This window comes from Leptonotus elevatus, chromosome 4, assembly GCF_054856555.1.
Source record: "Leptonotus elevatus isolate MCC_2025b chromosome 4, RoL_Lele_1.0, whole genome shotgun sequence".
NCBI classification, from domain to species: Eukaryota; Metazoa; Chordata; class Actinopteri; order Syngnathiformes; family Syngnathidae; genus Leptonotus; species Leptonotus elevatus.
The window spans coordinates 27,914,087-27,935,694 of NC_141242.1; the positions used below are offsets into that span (position 1 = coordinate 27,914,087).

At 38.0% G+C, this 21,608-nt stretch overlaps 1 protein-coding gene across 5 annotated transcripts in view; it reads left to right on the plus strand.

The window, feature by feature from the left end:
• wwp2 (WW domain containing E3 ubiquitin protein ligase 2) overlaps positions 1-21,608 on the plus strand; it is a 119,967-nt gene that overhangs the window by 72,439 nt on the left and 25,920 nt on the right. For all 5 annotated transcript variants that reach the window (XM_086072599.1, XM_086072597.1, XM_086072600.1 and 2 more), the window contains 6 exons: positions 9,090-9,144; positions 11,759-11,840; positions 13,714-13,842; positions 18,703-18,781; positions 19,451-19,522; positions 19,675-19,763. In XM_086072599.1, coding sequence (XP_085928725.1) covers positions 9,090-9,144; positions 11,759-11,840; positions 13,714-13,842; positions 18,703-18,781; positions 19,451-19,522; positions 19,675-19,763 — 506 coding nt within the window. The remainder of the gene's footprint in view (positions 1-9,089; positions 9,145-11,758; positions 11,841-13,713; positions 13,843-18,702; positions 18,782-19,450; positions 19,523-19,674; positions 19,764-21,608) is intronic.

Below are 21,608 nucleotides of genomic sequence, written 5' to 3' on the forward strand. Positions count from 1 at the left end.
TGTGGAAGTGCTGCTTACCAACAACACTTCCGAGACGATTTTGGAACAGAGTAAGTATGATTACAGGTTTTGTATTTTAAAATAAGATGAATAATTTAATATGGATTTTTCTGTATTTCCAGGTGTAAGAGGTACACTGCCTACAGTTAGTTCATCCGCTGGTGAGGGTGTGAGGGTACCGATTCCTTCTTGTGCAGTGTCACTAATAAGGAGAACATTTCCATCCAATGACAATGACTACAAATGACAATGACTACAAAGGATACCTCGAAATATGATATAAATAAATACAATTATACAAAATAATTACATGCCTTTTTCTTTTCATCCAAAGTATAAATGAACAACTAGAGAACAATCAGTTATGCGTATAAATTTACAATTTTATTTTACAAATGTAAAATTTGCTGCTTGCGAGTCGTCACTCAAACTATTCAGTGATCCATCTCCCACACAGTCATCTTCCAAACATGTTACCTGTGTAGCAGTTTCCTTTGACTCATACTCCATAAGCATCTCATCCACCATCTGAAACAAAGTTTGAACTGTGTTAACTTGGGCATGATGCACAATACATAATACACAATAAAATTGACAACAAATGAAAAATTAGCAGTTCCTCATTGTATATTGGTAGATTGGTTTTCATTGACTGTATATTAATTTGACAGTGGTTACTTTTGCCGTGAGCTGCTAAACAAACCCTGCTTTCACGTACTATGGGAAAGATGGACCTTACCACTCGGAAACTCCTAATTACGACCGAGTTCTGTTCATGTGATTGTGTTGTTATAGCAAAATTGTGTATGCTACGTAATTGTGTAGATTTTAAAAGAAACTGCTGTGCTAGCGGACGCTCTTATAAGTGTTAATATTTCTTGCCATTCACAAATCCTTTGGCGCACCCCGCCATGTTGAGACTTGAATAGTTCTCTCAACTCGGAAACTCGAGTATCAAAATAAATTCCCATTTGTCCAATACAAAATACAGCATGGGGGGGTGTTCACGTGCAATTTTTTACTCGACGTGGTATTTACCATAATTTTGATAGCACATGAAGGCAGCATAAGTGCTCTAACTTTCTAGATTGTAGTTCTTCCCGTTATCTTTCTCTTTTCATAATGGCTGCCGACTTGTTGTGCCGTGGGTGCTGTTACAGTCGATGTTGTTCCTTTCTGTTTGCTCCTTGGAAACAGAGTCGGCACAGCTGTTGGCAAAAGCAGGGTTTTGTGTTGCACATTATAGCCCTGTGACTGCTTCAGGGCCAGGAGCCGGTCAAACGAGTCTTCATTGAAATGTGCGCTGCACAACACCGACGTTGGAGTGGGCGTCCATTTATCTCGAGTCTGTTGTACTTGCTTTGTCCATTTTTTGTGAAGAACTGCGTCTTTGGGGAACCGAATGACGCTGGCCTGGTTTTGCGCGGGTAATTTAAAAATCAAGAAATACTCAATTAATATGTTTTAATTTGATGAGCTGCTCATTTTGTCGTGTATATTATATTGTTCAAAACAGCATATTAAAAATCTGTCCTGAGCTGTCCCATACACTTAAATGTACCATTTGCCAACATGTCTCTAATGTCTGTGGTGTGGACGCGTTTCAATTTATATTGTGCTTTGTTAAAATGCCCATGCTAAATAGGCCTAAATATTTTAGAATAATATTATAATTTTAATGAATTATAATAAATGCAATGATAATAAAAAAATTGGCATACTTTTTTTTCTGCGTTTCGGTTTTCGGCCAAGTAATTCTCATTTTCGGTTTTCGGTTTCGGCCAAAAATTTCATTTTGGTGCATCCCTTGTATTTTCCCCCTATGTTGCCTGTGATTTAAAGCACTCTTATAGTTGTCTGTACGGTATACCCCTTTTTAGGCTCTGAAACATTGTTTTCGATATTCACATATCCCTGTCGATATACTGCTGTTCTTTCATTTCCTCCCTTTTGAATCGCTGCGAGGTCCCTAATGTATCTGTATAAATTATTATTAGGGCCTGAACAGGAACCAATTTATTTTTCATCTATAGTGGTAGTGTCACCTACTGGCAAAAGCAAATACATGTTTTTTTTTCTTTTTCTCTAAGCAAATTAACCACATTAACCTCATATTTGCACGGAAGAGTGTTTAGGCCTTCATGATGTTGAAAAGAAAACTTTGTGATTTTTCATGAAGCACTGTTGCTGTGGCAATACATTGTTTGTAAAAAAAAAAACAATGATTTTGAGGGGAAATTAATAAAAAAAATTGGGACCTAAACATTTACGAAAGCTCACCAAACGCCAAATGCCTCCCAATTAAAACAAAGCCCTCTGAGCCACAACATGAAACTGACGTCGGAATTACAACTGACCTAAAATCGCTATGTTCATGATTGAACTAGTTTAATGGTACCTTTGCCATGGGCTGAGGGGAGTCTGTATCATTTTTACTGGCACTAAGCAACTTTGAGGAGGATGGTAGGAATACTGCCACTCACAAAACTACAAATGTGCTGACTGCTTTATGGCATATGTCACTTACCCCTTTCCCCATTCGTTACAAAGACGGAAGTCAATTTGAATTTCAACGCACGATTACTGCTTTCCTGGCAGACGCTGCAAAGCAACTTACATTTTTTTGTCTGAGGAGACAAAAAAGAAAAAGAAAACAGGAAGCTACCCTAATGAAAGGACAGTCAAGGATCAACATTGACCCGGCTTTCACTCGCAGGCGTGAGTAAACTGAAAATTCCTTAGTGTTGCTTTAACTCTAAAGATATTTCACAGCTTTTATATACATTTTAACAAAAAGTGGCACATCCAAAATTATTTATACCCTTCTCAAAAATCCATAGAAAAACCCTTTATTGGCTATTACAGCAAATTAAACACATCCTGTAGTTGCTGATCAGCTGTTTGCATGTCTTGGCTGATATTTTCCCCCATTTATCTTTAGCCATGAGCTCCATCTCTTTCAAGTTGGAGGGTTTTCTTGTCATTACTCTGATCTTTAGTTCCCTCCACAGATTCTCAACTAAATTAAAGTTTGGACTGTGTGGGCCACAGCAAAACGTTCATATTTTCCTCTGCAAACCATTTCTTAACATTTTTGGCTGTGTGTTTTGGTATTTTGTCATGCTAAACTGTCTACTGGTGCCCAAGACCAAATTTCACCTGCCCAATGTTATATATTTTCTTTCATGGTGTTGTTCACTGTAGTGGTGCAACGGATCACAAAAGTCATGGTTCGGATCTAATCACGGATTTGAGTCACGGATCGGATTGTTTTTCGGATCAGCAAAAAAAAAAAAAGTGCACAAATAGTACTTTGTCTTCATTTATTTTGTAAATCACTTTAAAATAAAACAAAAATCAACTCAAAATGTCTAATATGGCCGTTTTATAATTAAGGAATACAAGTTTAAGTGCAATATGGGGCAGATCCATTCTTATTTTTACATTGTCCAAAAAACTTATTAATCGCTTAAAGTTTGGGTTTGTTTTTTGGGGGGTTTGTTTTTTTTGTTTTGTTTTGCTAATGGGCAGAGTTCCATTTATCTTTTTTAATTTTAATTTTAATAATGACAAATGTCTCCAAGTGCTCAGCAGAGAGCCAGCCGCCATTGTACATCACTACGCACTGAATGCGTTGTGAAATAACAATGTCGTCATACGTCCAAATAAAGTTTCTACAAAATGTATTAAACTGGAAATTATTTTTGAAAAATGAATCTCATAGTTATGTTAGCAACAACTAAATACATAATATAAAGCAAACCTGTCATTACAGTCGGGGTTCATTTTCATCAAGGGCACATTCCCTTCCTTTAAACATGGAGAGTGAATTACAAAGTTACCTTGGTCCATAATATTGAAAACGAAGGTACGAGCTGTCAAACTTATTTACTGTTAGGTCTACCAGCCAGACACTTGTTGCAAATGTTAACATGTAGTTTCTAGCCACTAACAGAGATTTGTGCCGTACCATACAATGACAGCGTAATTAACTAGCAGTTTCTTAGCATCCTAAATCAGAGATGGAACATAAGTTTGGGATAGAGTTGTGTGGATGTTTGTTGCAACTTTGTAATATCAATAAAAACTACAATAATGAAACAACAAAGGTAAGTCAAGCTCACTGTCACGCCTCGACATGGGCCAACTTCAAAGTAAAAGTCTACTAAGGCTATTTGCATTGCCGTCAATGTATTATTTGGCACATTTTATTTTGAATTTAGCCTGAGCGTAAGCGGCGTGTTATGTTGAGTATGTTTCCAGCTTCCTTGACATGTATGAATGGTGTCGGGATAAGAGCAAGAAAGGGAGTGTACCTTAAATTGCACTTTGAGGTCTATTCATTATTAAAAGAAAAAAAGATAAATATAACTTTTTCTTCATTTATTGTATTAAACACCTTTTGCCCATTGAAAACAACAGTAACAACAACAACATTCAACTCAAAATGTCAAACATAGCTGTTAAGATTTTAGGAACAGAACATTAAGACATTAATAACTTGTTATTTTACACATGGACCATGTATAAAATAATGTTTCTGCCTCATATTGCACTTAAAGTTGTGTTCCTAAATCCTAAAGGGCTATATTAGACATGTTGAATTGTTGTTGTTTTTTTTAATGGGAAAAAATCATAGATAAAGTACTATTTATCTTTTTTGCTGATCCGAAAAACGATCCGATCCATGACTCAAATCCGTAATTCAATCCGAACCATGACTTTTGTGATCCGTTGCATCACTAGTATACGCCATATACCCGCGTATACCCTGGACTACACAACTGGATGGACTTAAAACTTGACCAGTACGATGTCAAGACCTGGGGAAAAATCTTGAGTTTTTAAAATATCATATGATGGAGGCGGGGCATCAAAGTTAGCATTTTATATTTCCTTCATCACATAAAAGAAATGCTTAAAAATGCTTGTCTCCACAAGCTCCAAAAAAATCCCAAACTTCACATGTATATTAATAGTCACGAACTGAAGACATCTATATCTTCTGTCTTCTCAAAATGTCACTATTTGATGAGAGTCCAGGCCTGAAGACATCTACAAACAAATTTTTCATTGTCGTGCTAGCAAAAGAAAATATTGTTATTAATATTTTTCTTCTAGTGGGTTAACCAGATCAACCTCATATTTGCTTGGAAGAGTGTTTTGGTCTTCATGATGTTAAAACACGAACGTTGTCATTTTTCTTGAAACTGTCATGGCAACGCATTGTTCGCCAAAAAGAAGAAGAAAAACGCTGATTTTGAGCATCTTAAAATGGATGAAAACTCGGGAAATTTTGCACACACATTAGGCCTGGCAAAATAATCTATATTTTAATAGTTTGTTGTGATATTTTTCAAAATTGGCTCAGTAACGTCCGCAACCTATTTTCAACAAAACAGCCTCAGGTTTACGTTTCACTTATTTCAGCAAAAAGTTGGAGGCATATACAAAAATCCAAGACCTACAAAAAAAAAAAAAGTCTCCTGCAGCCATATGTTAAACCCAACAGGAAGTCCACCATTTTAGATGTACTTTCAAATGTTGCCCCATTTTTGGCCTATTATAAAGGTCACATTTTTATGATCTCCCACCGAATTGATCCTATTGACTTGAATCTGTGGGTGTTTCATCTAAAGATGTTCCCAATGAAAAGTAAAAGCAAAACTTTTTATTTGCTGAATGTTGTCCGTGTGGTTACATGCTGTTTGCCAAGAAAAATTATGCTGATTTGGTTGGATTTAACGTGTGAAAACTCATGAAATTTTGAATGCACATCAGGCCTGGGAAACAACAAAAACATCCATATGTAAGGGTTTATCATGCCATTTTCAAAAATTCCAAATTCTAATGTGCCAGTACCCCAATGTACAAGTACCCCAAAGTGGCCTGGGCTTCAAGGGTCCTTTATAGCTGCTCGCAGCTCTAGTTGTACTTGAAACCTCACTCTTAATGTTGATGAATACACTATGCCTTTACATTATTATTTTATTATCCTTTTATCTCTAATTAGCCACAGCAAAACCTAAACTGTAATGGTGGTACAATGGGGCATAGATTGGCTCCTGGTGGGAGCATTTCACACACGTACTCACGCACACACACAAGCACGCGGGCACACACGCACACACACTCTGGAAAGGAGAATTTGTGTGCCAAGAAGTGGAAAGTTTATTCATGGCAAACAGTCATTCAATGTGTAGGTTTGCGTGTTAGGACATAACCCCCACACCTGCCAGACAAATCCACTGAAAAGATGCTTGTTAGGCTTTAGCGGCCAGTGATGTTGTATCATGCTTAATAGATGTTAATCAAGCTGACTGTTTGGGTATGTTGAAAACAAACCAAACTCTACTACATCACGTTACTTTAAAAACGGATTCCAATACAGTTAATAGTTACCTGTTAAAAAAAGGTAGTTAGTAATGTAATCCAAGTACCAAAAAATATTATTTTTTGTTGGTTGTTGTTTTTTGTGTGCGTGTGTGTGTGTGTGAGAGTCCTGGCAGTGTTATGAAGTTGTCAGGAGGCCAAAGGAAGGATAGATGAAGCAGAGTGAGATCCACAAACACCAACCTCCACTCATTCAGCGACCAGAGGGAGAAGCAAATAATTTTTCAGTTTCAGTAGATGCTGGTATATTTAAGTAATGTAACTCAACTACTAAATTATTTTTGGATTACCAAATATACAAAAAAGAATATACAAAAAAAAGGAAAAATACATACAGATGATATACATTAGGGCTGCCCCGACTACTCGACATAGCTGATGACGTAAATACATCGGCACACACAAAATACCGTCATCGTCGAGTCATGAGTGTTGATTACATAAATATGTTGGCACGCACAACATACTGCCGAGTGTCGACAACTTAAATGCGTAGACACGTGTATACTGTTAGTTGTAAACACTGTTCATCCATCAATCCATCCATTTACTACCGCTTATCCGGTCGGGTCGCGGGGGCAGCAGCTTTAAACCCAGACTTCCCTCTCCCCAGCCACTTCAACCTGCTCCTCCGGCGGAACACTGTTCATTCAATTTCAAAAGTTTTTATTTACTTTAATAAAAAATAATTTAAATAAGTGTTCAGAAGTGTTTTTGTGAATTAATAATCATCAACCCAAAAAGAATCACTAGATTAGTTGAAAAATTTATTATTAAACTTCCCATCAAATTGGTTCACAAAAATGTTCTGCTCGTGAGGCATCATGTGCACACAAACCCCCCTGAAATTAGGAACAATTACACACGCTTGATCTGTAATTGAGTAATATTTATTTGTTTTGTGTATTATTAATTTGGATATTGTTTCTATTAGTTTTTTAACATGCTGATGTTGCTGAACATGTTTGTTTAAAAAAAGAATCATATTTGACTTTGTGTGTTACGCTCATACAGTTTTAATCAGTTCATTAATATTGTGTGGGTAATGTCATGTTATGAAAATTAGTAATCCTGTAGGAAATATAATAGCAAATGAAGCATTGATTGCATGAAAACTGAGGTAATAGGGACTGTGCTTGTGGATATTGAAGTGATGGGGATTGTGCTTATGAGTCCTGATAGTTGGTCTGATAGATGAATAGTTAACATATCTGATTGTTGCCGTATTGCGCACAACAAGCACTTCACCTTGCAATGCAAATGGCATGGGAATTTGCAAAGTAACGCATCATTCGATTAGTGTTGCCAAACCGGGGATAACCTTCTGCTTTATTTTTCAACACTTGCTTCAGAAATTTCTTCCTGGATTACTCGACACGCTCTGAAGCCTCGGCACATTATATCCCATCACTAGTGGCATCTCTCTGTCTGCATGGGAATTATAATCGTGCAAAAGAATCCCTATATTTGACAAATGTATCAGTAATCTGATGATGTGTTTTTGTTGTTGTAACTGAAACAGCATACTGTATTTAAAAAACAAAAAATTATATCCTGAATATGTAACGGTACATGTATCGCATTACTACCCAGCCTGTGTACGCAAAATGTAAAGCAGGTTCCATTAATGACTGTATGTTAATATAATAATTTGGAATAAATGAGTTGGATTTTGTGGTAGGATGAAGTTAAAGTTGTTTTTGCACCAAGTGATGATTATTTCCTGAGAAGCCATAGAGAGACCAAATGTCAATATTATACTGAACAGAAACAGCTCCCATTCAAAGTGATTCTGTCATGGAAAATGTGAGTGCTGTAAGGGAACGGACAAGGCTTGTTTTAGGCCCAAAAGTGGGCACATTACAGGCTTAAAAAGTGTGTGCGCATGTGAATGTGTGTGTGTGCGTGCGTGTGTGTCTGTGTGTGTGTGGGGGGGTGTGCGTGTCTGTGTGTGTGTATGTGTATGTGAATAAACCCCATAGTGGTCCATGCCCAAAATGAATAAAAGTGCCTTTTGTCAAACCTCAGGCTAGGTTGAGGAAGCAGGGTGGGTGGGGCAGGGTCTAGCCAGTCTGGAACAAACATGAATGTACCCTCAGTTCCCTCAGACATCACACGTACCTGACTACTTTCACAGCGGCACTAGAAGAGAAGAGGACCTCAATGTGCATTAAGGAGGGGTGCCGGAGTGAAGGAGGAGTGTGAAGTGTATCAGCGAGTTTGCGGGAAATGAGGGGTGGGTTTAGCCATACAGGCGGTGAGCTCATTGGAACAGCAGTGTTGTTTTATCCTCCTACCAAGCATGTAGATTTTGAAAGGCATACAAGCCACTAGTGCACCAGATCCCTCAGTCGCCCCAGACCATTGGAGCAGAGTAGAGACTCTGTCGCAATCGTAAGCATCCAAACATACTTCCGCCCACCTGACTTATCGCCTCTGTTGGCACTCAGATGTGCAATCTGAGACTTGGAGGGCTCCTTGAGTGAGTTTGACTGTCTTTTATTTTGTATCCTTTGAGTTTTCTTCACTTATGTCCTCATCCTTTTCTTATCACGCTTATAACTGAGGATGTCACACTGTACCTGAAATAGGCTGCCTTGTAGTTGTGGGATAATTTGGCTCACAAAAGTGGAAGGGTAAGAGACAGAAAGGTGTCCTAATTGGATATGTTTTGTCTTTTTATGTTTTTCCCATAGCTGTCCAATGCTCCTGCGGAAAATGACCCTCTTGGTCCACTGCCCGCTGGATGGGGTAAGTTTATCCTTCATTCTACTTTCATTCCACTCAAACAAATTTTGATGTGGGTATTTAGAATTTTTTATTTTTTTATTTTGTGAGTACAATAGAACCTCCCCCCCACTATATTGAAGTTGAGTTCCCGGTATTTCACGCTTTTTAATTCATTCATTTATTTATTTAAGCAGCTAAGGCAATTGAAAACAGTTTCTCATTTGCAATGCCGAGCTGACTGCAGACAGCAAGGCAAAATACAAAAGCAAGTAGAAAAAAAGTTTAAATACATAAAACTGTGTTTTTAAATTCTGTTTATACATTTTTGTGTTCTGTTGCTCTTGCTTTCATTTTTTTTTTTCTTTAAATGTGTTTTTATTCTTTTAAAAGTGTGTTTCAAGACCTAAAAAAACAAGTATGTAAATGTTATAAAAGCATGCCTAGGGTTTTTTAAATAGGATATTTCTATTATGCAGATTTTTACTTATTACGCTGGGGGCGGGAATGTAATCCCCACAATGGAGGAGGGATTACCGTACATATGCCTCTGTTTAGACTAAGCTAAACCACCTGTATTCTTAAACTTGAGCTGTTTATACTGGAACACCAAGATGTATGGAATGTGGAAAAATTATCTTCGCGATTATTTTGGCTGAGATTGAAATCACGATTAAAACGATTGTTGGTAAATTTCAAAACCTATTAGTTATTCAACTACTACAACACAACTACTCAAAACAAGCATCATAGCCTCATGTCGATTCATCCCTGCACATTAACATTTTATTCTTGCACACTCTTCTTTTTGTCAAGTACAAAATGACCTTGGAGTTAAGTGAAATTCAAGCCTTTTGCATTTTCATTCTTAAACATTGCCTTTATCTCTCTATCATATATATTTTATCTAATATTCCTTCCTTGAAAACTCAACTTTAAAGGAATACTTGACTCATTGAGCCATTTTCAGCAGTAAAAAGTTAGTATTTTGTCTAGAATTAATTTGATAACTACATTATTTTTTGTATACAATTGATACCTTTAGAAGTATTTTTTCCACTTGCTGTCGACTGAAGATGACATCACCTGTGCTGAGGAATGGAGATAATGACCAATCATGGCTCACCTGTTTTCTGGGTTTGGTCAGCAAACTGAGCCATGATTGGTTGTTACCTTAGCACAGGTGATGTCATCTTCAGTCGACAGCAAGTGGGAAAATTAGTTTTTAAAGGTATTAATTGTACATGAAAAATAATGAAGTTATGAAATTAATTCTGGAAAAAATATAAACTTTTTACTGCTGAAAATGGCTCAATGGGTCAAGTATCCTTTTAAGTATGACTTAAAAGGACAACAAGAAAGTAAAGTAGTAAGAAAATAGAATAAAAAAAATGCTAAAATGATAGCAATTTAAAAAACTATAAAACCAAATATCCGCTGTTCCACATGGCCTCTTAGGGGCAGTGTATGCTGTACATGCATGGAGTACACAATTACAATGAGAACAAAACAAAGTTGCGTTGGGCTCTCTTTATATAACTATTTTTTTACAGATTGGGAAGAAATTGTGCATTTGAGTATTGTTATCTTACCAGTGTGTATGTGTTTCCACAACGTTTATTGATGAAGATTCGTTATTTGAAGGAATATCACTCTCGTAGTTGATGCTATTTTTCAGTCAGCATGTCAATGGGATCCTTCATTAACTTAAGCATTAGCGCTAGCGATGTTTGTAAAATCAAAGCATGCTTTGTACTTGAATACACAATGTGTGTAATTCTTCTTGTTCTGTGCTTAGTTTTACAGTTAACCCCAACTGGGTGTCAGTAAATACATAAATGTTGCTTAGGGACGGCAGAATCACATACGCTAAGGTCTTTCTACGCAAGCAACATGGTGTAATCAGGGTACTTTCACAACACCGGGAACTGCACATTAATAATTGTTCTCCGATTGTAACGTTTTAAAGACTGTGAGAAGCCAAAATCCAAAACACTATTACATTTTTATTATACGTCCAGCCCTAATGGATGGATGGATGCCTGTAAAGAGCCGTACAATATAAACCAGCACTTACAAAACTTTGAGCCCATGTTAGCACTTCCTTTACTCCAAGGTTCAAAGATTACAGGGAGAATATTGTTGAGATGCTACTGTTTCTCAATGCTCCACACACTCCTGTTAATGAGAAAAAGATGTCAGTATGACAGAGGGAGGAGAATGGGGACATGAGCCACTTTTTTTTTAGACCTACACTCTCCACTGCCTATACATTCACAACTGTACTCATTGGTCAACAAGGTTTTGTTGTTGTTGTCTTTTTGTAAAATATAATGAAATGTATTACTAATGTCCCATCATGGCCAATTTGTGTGATTCACAAACCATTACATTACCATTACCATTACAAACCCCAGTGCACATGAAGTCACAAACTTAGGTTGGTTGCCTCAAGCCATGTGAAATATCACACTAACTTGCTGGTTGTCAAGCATTGCCCCCCCACACACACACAGCCCACACACAGGGGGATGGTATCTCAAAAGAGTCTGTTGACTTTTATGCCTACCACTGAATTTCTATGCACTATATTATTTTTTAGCTTTATTGATTTTGATTGAGATGCTTGTGTCCACAGAGAAGCGCCAGGACAATGGCAGAATGTACTTTGTCAATCATAACACACGAACCACTCAGTGGGACGATCCACGAACCCAAGGGTGAGTCTGAATGTAGGGGTGCTTTTATAAATGCATGATTTGTCATCTGCATTGACTCATTCAATGCCAGTCATTTGCACTGATCACAACCCTAAAGGGCCAACAACTTTAGAGCATTTTGACTTATTTCTCTATACCCACATAATTATGTGTTCTATTATTATTTATACATCAAATCAAGTGAAAGAATAGACTCTCTTCTTTCATCAGAAAAAACAAACAAATTTGATTCTACCTTTTTCTGTTCTCTGAGTAATCAGCAGTTGAAATTTCCCCAAAATACAGGGGAAAAAGTAGCTTTTTGTAACAAATGTATCAAGAAGAACAGTGACTCTGATGCTAATATTTATGCTTTTGTGACACCTCTATCAACTGAACAGTGGTTTCATTCTAATTTAGAATGGTTTTTGATTGCAAAATAATAATCTAATTAGTGATGTACAATTATTGTGAGTGATGCCAAATCACCAGACAGCTCCATCAGCCATTTGTGGCTGTTCATATGACAACTCCGTTATACTGTACTAATTTTATCTCCAAGATAGCTGTGCTTTTTTCATTTATATCTGACTGCTATTTATATAGCGCTTGTTAGCTATAGTGCCCAAAGCGCTGTATAGAGCCTCAAATTCACCCATTCACACCAGTGGTCGGCTGCTGCCACGCAGGGCGCTGCCAGGTCCACTGGGAGCAAATCAAGGTTCAGTGTTTTGCTCAAGGATACTTTGACATGGCCACCGGGGGTGAGGATCGAACCCACAACCTCAAGGATGGGAGACAGCCACTCTACCACTGAGCCACGCCACCCCAAATCTAAATTTAAATCTAAAATGGTGTAGCGCTCCCCTCTGTTGGCGGTTTGGCTTATTACCACTTCTCAAGTGCTTCCAATTTAAAAGGGAAGAACATCAGACCCATATCAAACCGCCTCAATGACAAAACATATCAAACAACATAACTCGTCATCTTGTCAACCTGACTCTGAGGCTTGAAAGGATTGCATCGCTGGGTTTAACTGAGGCTCAAAATGTAATTTTTAAAATGTTCTCAACCTGCTGCCTCTGCTTCAAATCTCCCACTGGACATGTGGCCCACACTTTGAAATATACAGGTTTTCAGCTACCATAATTACTGCATGAGGGTGCCATAAGGTAAGCCCCTTTTTCTGCAAAGTTTTTGTATGCTCTCTTCTACTGGAGATACAGGTGTTTCTTGGCGTCAATTTCCTTTTGAAATATATATCAAAGCATCTGTCATCTAGCTACATATGTGATGCAGCAAAAAATAGCAAATGAACAACCAGCACATGTAATTCTACACATTCTCGGGAATGATAAGAGGAAGAACTTTATTCTCTGCATTTGACCCATCCCCTAAGGGAGCGATGAGCAGCAGCATGGGCCGCGTTCGGAAATCATTTGGTGATCTAACCCCCCAATTCCAACCCTTAATGCTGAGTGTCAAGCAGGGCGGCAATGGATCCCATTTTTATAGTCTTTGGTATAACCCGGCCGGGGGATTGAACCAACAACCTTCCCAGTCTCAGGGCAGACACTATACCACTAGGCCACTGATGATAAATGGTCTGATATTGACAACATGACTTTGAGACTCTCAGTTGCGGGCGCAGACAGATTATGGGCCCAGTGGAAAATGTCTCACTTGGGCTCATCCAGGTCTGATTGAAAATAGGTTTTTCTTGGGCCCTTTTTGATCATGGCCCTCAAAATCATAATCTCTTTTCCCCACAATTTTTGCTTTTGCAATTCAGGACTTTTACATCTTGGGTTGGCATGTTGGGTGCGTTGTTTTCATCCGCCAGAGAGGTCTCCTCAGAGCTGGCAACATGCTCACAAGCCTCTCCCTGTTGCAGGATGATCAAGGAGCACCCTTTGCCCCCGGGCTGGGAGATGAAGTACACCGCAGAGGGAGTTCGATATTTTGTGGACCATAATTCACGCACTACCACCTTTAAAGACCCCCGACCTGGATTTGAGTCAGGGTAATTATTCTCTCTGCACTTTCTCCTTAAACATAAAAAAAAAACATTACGTAACATTACGTAAATTTAACATTTGTCAGAGCAAAACGTCTCTTGGCAGGCAGGCTATGGCTGACAACGTGGTCAAAATTTTCATAATAATAAAAAATAAATAACTTTGATGCATTGCAAAAAGTTCAATTTTACTACAACAACATGCCTCTCTGCCCCTCCACTGCTGCACATTTGAAAGCTTTTTCAAAGCAGATTACTCTGGCATGTACAGTACAGGCCAAAAGCTTGGTCACACCTTCTCATGCAATGCATTTTCTTTATTTTTATGACTATTTACATTGTTGATTCTCACTGAAGGCATCAAAACTATGAATGAACACGTGGAGTTATGTACTTAAAAAAAAAAAAGGTGAAATAACTGAAAACATGTTTTATATTCTAGTTTCTTTAAAATAGTCACTCTTTGCTCGATGATTTTTTTTTGCTCACTGTTGATGAGCTCGATGAGTTTCAACAGTGGTCACCTGAAATGTTTTTCCAACAATATTGAAGGAGTTCCCAGAGATGAGAATGCCAAGAGTGTGCAAAGCAGTAATCAGAGCAAAGGGTGGCTATTTGGAAGAAACTCAAATCTAATCTTTCAGTTATTTCACCTTTTTTTGTTAAAGGGACAGCAACGTGAAAAATATTTTTTGGGGAGCTTTTAGCCATGTTAAAATGCTAATTCCTCACCAAAAACATAACCAAAGTGTTTTCCTCCATTCGCGCCTCTATGAGAAATTCTAGGTCATTCTGCTATCCAAGCACCAGCCCCTCCCAACCTGAGAAAACGAGCCTTTGGAACTTTTTGACGTCATGAGGTGCAGCTCCACCCCCGCACCGCCTCTGCGGACTAAACACACGCCCACATTCTCTGAGACCTCCATGGAATAGTGGCAAAAGTAGCCTTTATCAGTAAACATTCTATCCAAATGAATTCAAAGCAATCAATTATCCTTCACATTTGCAATGCCAAAGTGCAATGACAATTGGCCGTCTTAAAATCCCAGAAAGGGTTCTGGCTGACATTTGTGCAAACTACAAGTAAAACATTTTGCACTGTTGAACCTAACTGCACGAATGGTGTAGTGGTTAATGCGCTCGCCCTTTGAGCAGCGGGCTCTGGTTCCACTCAGGGTTGTCTTTTTTTTCCTTCTTTTCTTTCTTTCTTCCCTCTTCTCCCCTCCTCCTCCACTACGATTTATTGCGGCAAGGAGCCGTTTTGTTTCAAATGTTATTTGAAGAATTGAACATCTATCCACTTTCCACATAAAGAAAACACGGTTGTACTACGACTGGCCGGTCTTGCCTGGCCACACAGCGCTCCGGCTCGGACGAGAGAGGCGCGGCAACCACACAGGAAGAGGCGGGGTTTTACTGAACCAGGCGTTTTACTTCCGCATTAGAAAAATAGCCAGCAAAATACCTAATAATTCATAAAAAATTACATCGCCGTGGTGTCCAAGGTAAGATTTAATCATTATATGCCTATAGTTAAATATGGAAGGGCTTAAAATTCCGTGATGGATTAAGTACATAACTCCACATGTGTTCATTCTTAGTTTTGATGCCTTGCGTGAGAATCTACAATGTAAATATAGTAATAAGAATGTTTACACATTGAATGAAATGTGTGTGTGTGTGTGTGTGTCTAAACTTTTGGCCTGTACGGTACATGCCGCTGTGGCTATGGCTAATACAGTTTGTGTGCTGTTATCTGTTCCAATTTGTTTATATGTAGCATGCAAGTGTTTGAGTTTAGTTTATTAAAAGGACAGTGTGCAGTAACATCAAGAAGATGGCTGCACCAGATTTAGCACAATGCTAGTTTCCATCTGTAGTCCCCATCAAATAAGATAACAGAGCAAGTTAAAATTACATACAAACAACATACAAAGTGCCAACTACATAGTGTTGTATCATCAAATTACAAGTCTTACAAAGTGCGGAATTATAAAATACAACAATTTAAAAAATCTATCACAAGCATAAAATGCATAAGTCACTAAGGTAGTAGTCGTAGAAGTTATTGTAGCAACAGCAGTTATACTTTTAGCTGTACCCATCAGACAGTACCCACGAGGGTATCGTCTGATTTTTAAATAAACAGAGAGCCTGTTCCACTCTTTAATAGCTTTATAAGAAAAAGCTGACTGAGAAAAGGCAGACTTTCTTTTTGGAATGTTACAATCGCCCCTCAATGCAGACCGTAACACCCTGTTTGTTTATTGTAAGCGTAGATGTACAAATGTTTTTTTAGTGGGGGCGGGGCTGCATCATTAAGAATTTTATGCACCAACCAGATATCAGAGTACCTAATAAGGTTGTCGAAGCAGTGTTTTACAAGTATGTTACAATGGTGGTGCCGCATATGACTTTTTATCAAAGATTTTTAAGGCTTGATTATGTAACGATCTGAGTGGTTTTTGTAGCGGTTTGTTTAGTTTGAGACCATAATGACACGCAATACAAAATCTGTGACAGAATCATTGCATTGAGGTATGATTTTGCTGCTTCCAAAGATAAGGAGCTCCTGATGTGTGTAAAAGTAGCAATGTTAAATTTTAATTTACAGCATACCGCTTTAACATGGTTATTAAATTTAAGTGTGGGATCTAAGGACACACGTAGGTATTTGACTTCTTCGACATTTTGAATCATTAAACTACCAGCCATAGATGTTTGGGGGGGCATTTGGGATTATTTTGTTTGAGAAGTACATAGCGACAGTCTTCTCTGTGTTCAGCATGAGGTGGGACTTGTTCAACCACTCAATTGCTTTAATCATTGCACAAGATAGCTTAGCATCGGAGCCGTGGGTAAAAAAAAAAGTGTCATCCGCGAACATCATGACATTCACGTGTCACAGATGGAAGGAAGGTCATTAATGTACAAACTGAAGAGCAATGGCCCAAATATGGACCCTTGGATTACCCCTGTAGTGCACGGTCTAGACTGAGAAATGTTATCGTTTATTTTAACACACTGAAGGTTTACTTTAGGATCGAGGTCAGGAAATAGTAATTAAACATGTTTGCAACCGTTAAGCTGTCCTTTGTAGTGATTTGTATTATAGGTGTGAGCACATCATTGTTGCAGGAATTTAGGTTAAGTTCTATGGATCCATTTCCAGTCTACCGTTCTCTCCCAGATAAATTGTCAATGCACTTCCATATCCTTTTACTGTTCCCTTTGGCTTGTTTTATTATTTCCAGAAATAAGTCAGCTTTTGCTCTTCTGGGCTGTCCTATAACTTTGTTTCTGAGGCTTTTGTAGATCAGCCGACGAGTCCCTAAACTTGACTTGAGTTAATAACAATAATAATGATGGATTTTATTTATACTTTTTAAGAGCAGCATCTCTATCCTTCATTAGAAGCCATAACCTCTCACTGAGCCATGGAAAGGTTCTCTTGCTTTTAAAATTTTGCTGCTGTGTTTTTGTGAATTTGGAAAGAATTTGAGTTATTGCATTTTTAAGTACACTACAAGCCTGCTTGGTGGCTTGGCCACTAACTAAATTATTTTGGACAGTAGTTTTTATTTCAGTGTTCAAAAGCTCCATGTCACACTTTGGAATAAATGATATAAAGGTATTTTCTCGATTTTGATTTCTACTGTCAATGGATGGCCTGTGTGCAACTCCACACTAATGTTACTAATGTTTGTTTCATTTATTTTTAGGGATGTTAAATTCCACTTTTTTTTAGACCGATACCGATACTTAAATCTTCAATGATCACCAATACCGATATCAAGTGCCGATACTATTAGTACTTACGATACATAACATTTCCGAAAAAGCAATGGCAGATATTTCTTTTAAAATAACTTATCACAATTATAGCAAATTTCTTGAAAATTGCTTGAAATAAATGGCAAATGTATTTTTTTTCAATTTGCTCATGAAAGTCATTTTGCATAGAGCAAACAATAAAATTAATTTAAAAAAACTAGATAAATAAAATGACACAAATAATCCTGTGGCCAGGAAAAAAAGAAGTCCCAATCAAAATATGTGGTTGCACAACTTCCATTTAAGGAATACAGTGTGCAGAGGGTTGCAAAGAATTCAATTCAATACAATAAGTGTTTTAAGTTATTTAGTAGTTGCTATTATGTTAAGAATTCCTCAAGCTGTTTAGTGTATGATGTTTAATTATATCTTGATTTGAAATCCATGCTTTTAATTTGGAAGGCTGCTCTGTATTTCCGTTCTCCGTTCGTCCACCTCATAGCAGTGCAGTCGTCAATGACGATATACAATATAATATAGAAAGATCTGTCTGCACTTCAGACCTAATTAAATTGTTGAGTCCAACTGAAAACATATGTGCTTGCTTACCGTAGCCCCCTGTTGCGGTCAATGAATGCAAAATAACCATTTTAGCTTTTAGTTTCTGACCGAAAAATGATCACAAGAGCGGGGGACGATACCAGTATCGATATCCGTTGCGAGTACCGATGTGTCCTGGTATCGACCCAATACTCGCCCATCCCTATCTATCTATCTATCTATCTATCTATCTATCTATCTATCTATCTATCTATCTATCTATCTATCTATCTATCTATCTATCTATCTATCTATCTATCTGTCTATCTGTCTGTCTGTCTGTCTGTCTGTCTGTCTGTCTGAGCAACAAATATTATCATATCCAGATTGTGCAGTGGGTTGCTGAAGTAAAAAAGCAGGTATTTTGCCATTAAGCTAACTTTATGATGTGCAAGACTGCATACACTTAATTACTTTGTCATTGGAGATAAGCAATTTTAGCATATCAGAATTCCTGTTTAAAAAAATTTTTTGCTTCTTGTCCATGTGGAGGTCACGACAAGGCAGTTCACCTGGTGCCTATGATCGCAGCTTCAGGTGGAAATACCATCAGTTTCGCTTCTTATGCCATGTAAGTGTGTACAACATTGAGATCTGCTTATTCACACTTTCCAGTTATGTGTAGTGTGTGGTGAGACGCAGCTCTTTTATTGGAATTAAAAGTTTGACACGCATAGAAAAAAAAAATGTTTTGGTCCATTACCGTGGTGCATAGCTTTTCATGACACTGTTAAACTTATGACGTATAATTTATCACATGAGCCTTTAAAGTCGGGGGGGGGGGGGGGGCATCAGTATACCTTTAAACAGCAGCTCTGGGAGGCAATTATTGCATCCTCAAATGAGATGCAGACAAAGTATCCATGGAGTTACAGTTTCTATTGATGATAGAGTTGTTAAGGTGATATCAAAAGGAGGTTCCTTGATCGGTTAAGATTTTTCTCGGGGTGGGGGGAGTCAAACAAGCAATTGATTTAAAAATAAAAAAGATGTAATGGCAGTTGTTTTTTACACTATTTACCTCAATTTTTAACACTGTATTTTAAGTACTTACACGCACACACACACACACACACTGTATTCTAGAAGCTCATATGTTTTGATGACAACATTTTCAATTGCAGAAATTTCTGCTGTCTATTTAGTGAAATAAACAAAAGGTATGCTTAATAATTTAGACTGCAATGTAAAGCACGTTAAAACCTTTCTGTTGACCGTGTTTTTGTTGTTGTTTTTTCAGTCCAATGCTTTGCCAAGCCATGTGAAGATCTCAGTCTCCAGACAGACGTTGTTTGAGGACTCGTTTCAACAGGTGTTGATCATGATTACCACTCATGAATAATATAGCGTATTTAATTAAAATAGGGTGCGTTCAGTGTTGCGTAGTTAAACTTTGTAAGGTAAAATCACTCTCTTTGTAATTCACTTCGCTAAAAATGTATTTTCTTTATTGTGCATCATTAGATCATGAATGTGAAGCCTTATGACCTTCGCCGGAGACTCTACATCATCATGAGGGGAGAGGAGGGCCTTGACTATGGTGGCATTGCCAGGTGAGAATTAATTATCTACTGTAATTTCCCTTGATTAATACATAATTTTTCTTGGTTCGCAAAATTTTAGGAATTGCTACAGTGTTTCACGCCATGAATGCAACACGACTCCTAGCCTAGCAACAGTCTACCCACATTTTAGAGCGTTGTTTTGAAGCGTGGCAAGCGGAGCTAACAGGAGTAGCAATGAGATAACTGGGGGAAAAAACATGTCCCTTTCAACTTAGAAACTTAAAATTGACAATGAAAACCGTAGATTTTTGCCCTCAAACATTCACAGGGTTAAAATTCTAGCTACAGACGTGTTTGAAAGTGAAATGCTGTTGAATGAATGATGTTGAATAAACTCGGTCATTTCCATAGCAGTAGATGATTCCGTGGACAGAACTCATACTGCACAATAGAGAACCGGACGTTGACATCATGTGTCACAAAATGGGCGTTAGCGCAGCCATTTTGACAGCATAGAAAATGCGTCTGTCGCTTTGAGTAAACAGCAAACGCCAAACTTTAACAATGATTGACAGCTGTTGTGGACCAGCTGCCACAACGAGAAAAGACAAAAAAGGATTCGGCTTTCTCCATGCTACCAAAAGAGGAATTAATGCGTAGCCTGTGGAGCACTTTTTACATGGTGGCAGAATCAGCAGATGCTAACTGTTACCACATGCAAAATGTGGGGGGAATAATCAGTTTCCTTTGTTTGTGCTGCTACGGTTTAATAGATATTACATAGTTGAATTTAATAACTGACCAACACCATAAAGAATACTTTTTACGGCATAAATGACGGTGGCCGTGGCCCAGTTAGCAGCTGCTAAGTTGTTAACGTACCTAAATAATGCTGCAAGACTTGCATGAAACTGCTAACTTCAATGGCATTTTGACAACACATAAAGGTGAAAATAAATCCAGATTGTACAAACTTGTAAAGCCTTTGTTGTGTGATTGGAATTGAAAGCACTCACTGGCGTAAGAGAGGGGGTAATTCCACGAGCAGCGTCGCCGAGTTGAAAAAAAAAGCACTCCCAACACTTCATCGCCAATCAGTGTTGCGTCTAAACTACGCGCGCATACGCAATCGCAGTGCTGGCACCCTCTAAGCGCAGAGCAAATGTCTGCAGCGCATTCAAAAAATACAATCAAATCCTAACCTGAGCTATATTTACTGTTTGTATTTTTTACATTATCTTCCTATAAAGACATTGAAAACTTTATTTAGCACATGTGGTTAACGGAGTGGAAAAGAAAAATGTGACAAAAAAAACTAAAAGCATAAATGCAAGGGGAACACCCATGTCGTCGTGGGACGGAGCTGCTCCGTCCAAAATGAACATACTGCCACTGTTCCTCCACGTTGAGTGGAGCCAGTTGAGGTGGCTCGGGCATCTGGTTCGGATGCCTCCTGGACGCATCCCTGGAGAGGTGTTCCAGGCATTAATTCATTAACGAAATGAACTAAAACTAACCAAAACTACATTTTACATTTACAAAACGAACTAAAACTAACTATAATTGTAGTCAAAATGTCCTTAGTTTTTGTCTTTGGTAATTAATTTAATACATGAGCCTTTGGGGTTGAGTTTAAATGTAACTTTAAGTATATTTATTTAAATATTTACCGGAATAAGGACATTTGACAATGTGTCGCACAGAAATTATGTCATCTATCAGCAGCCAATAGTAAAGCACCTTCTGATGATGTCGCTACCATGTACCAATTTTGCGTGTTTGACTTTTGGCTCCAAGGGCTTGCCTTGCCTGCTTTTTCCATTTAATTCAGCCGAAACTAGGTAAGAAGGGTGTCTTTTTTCATTTTACCATGGTATTTATTAAATATTGCAC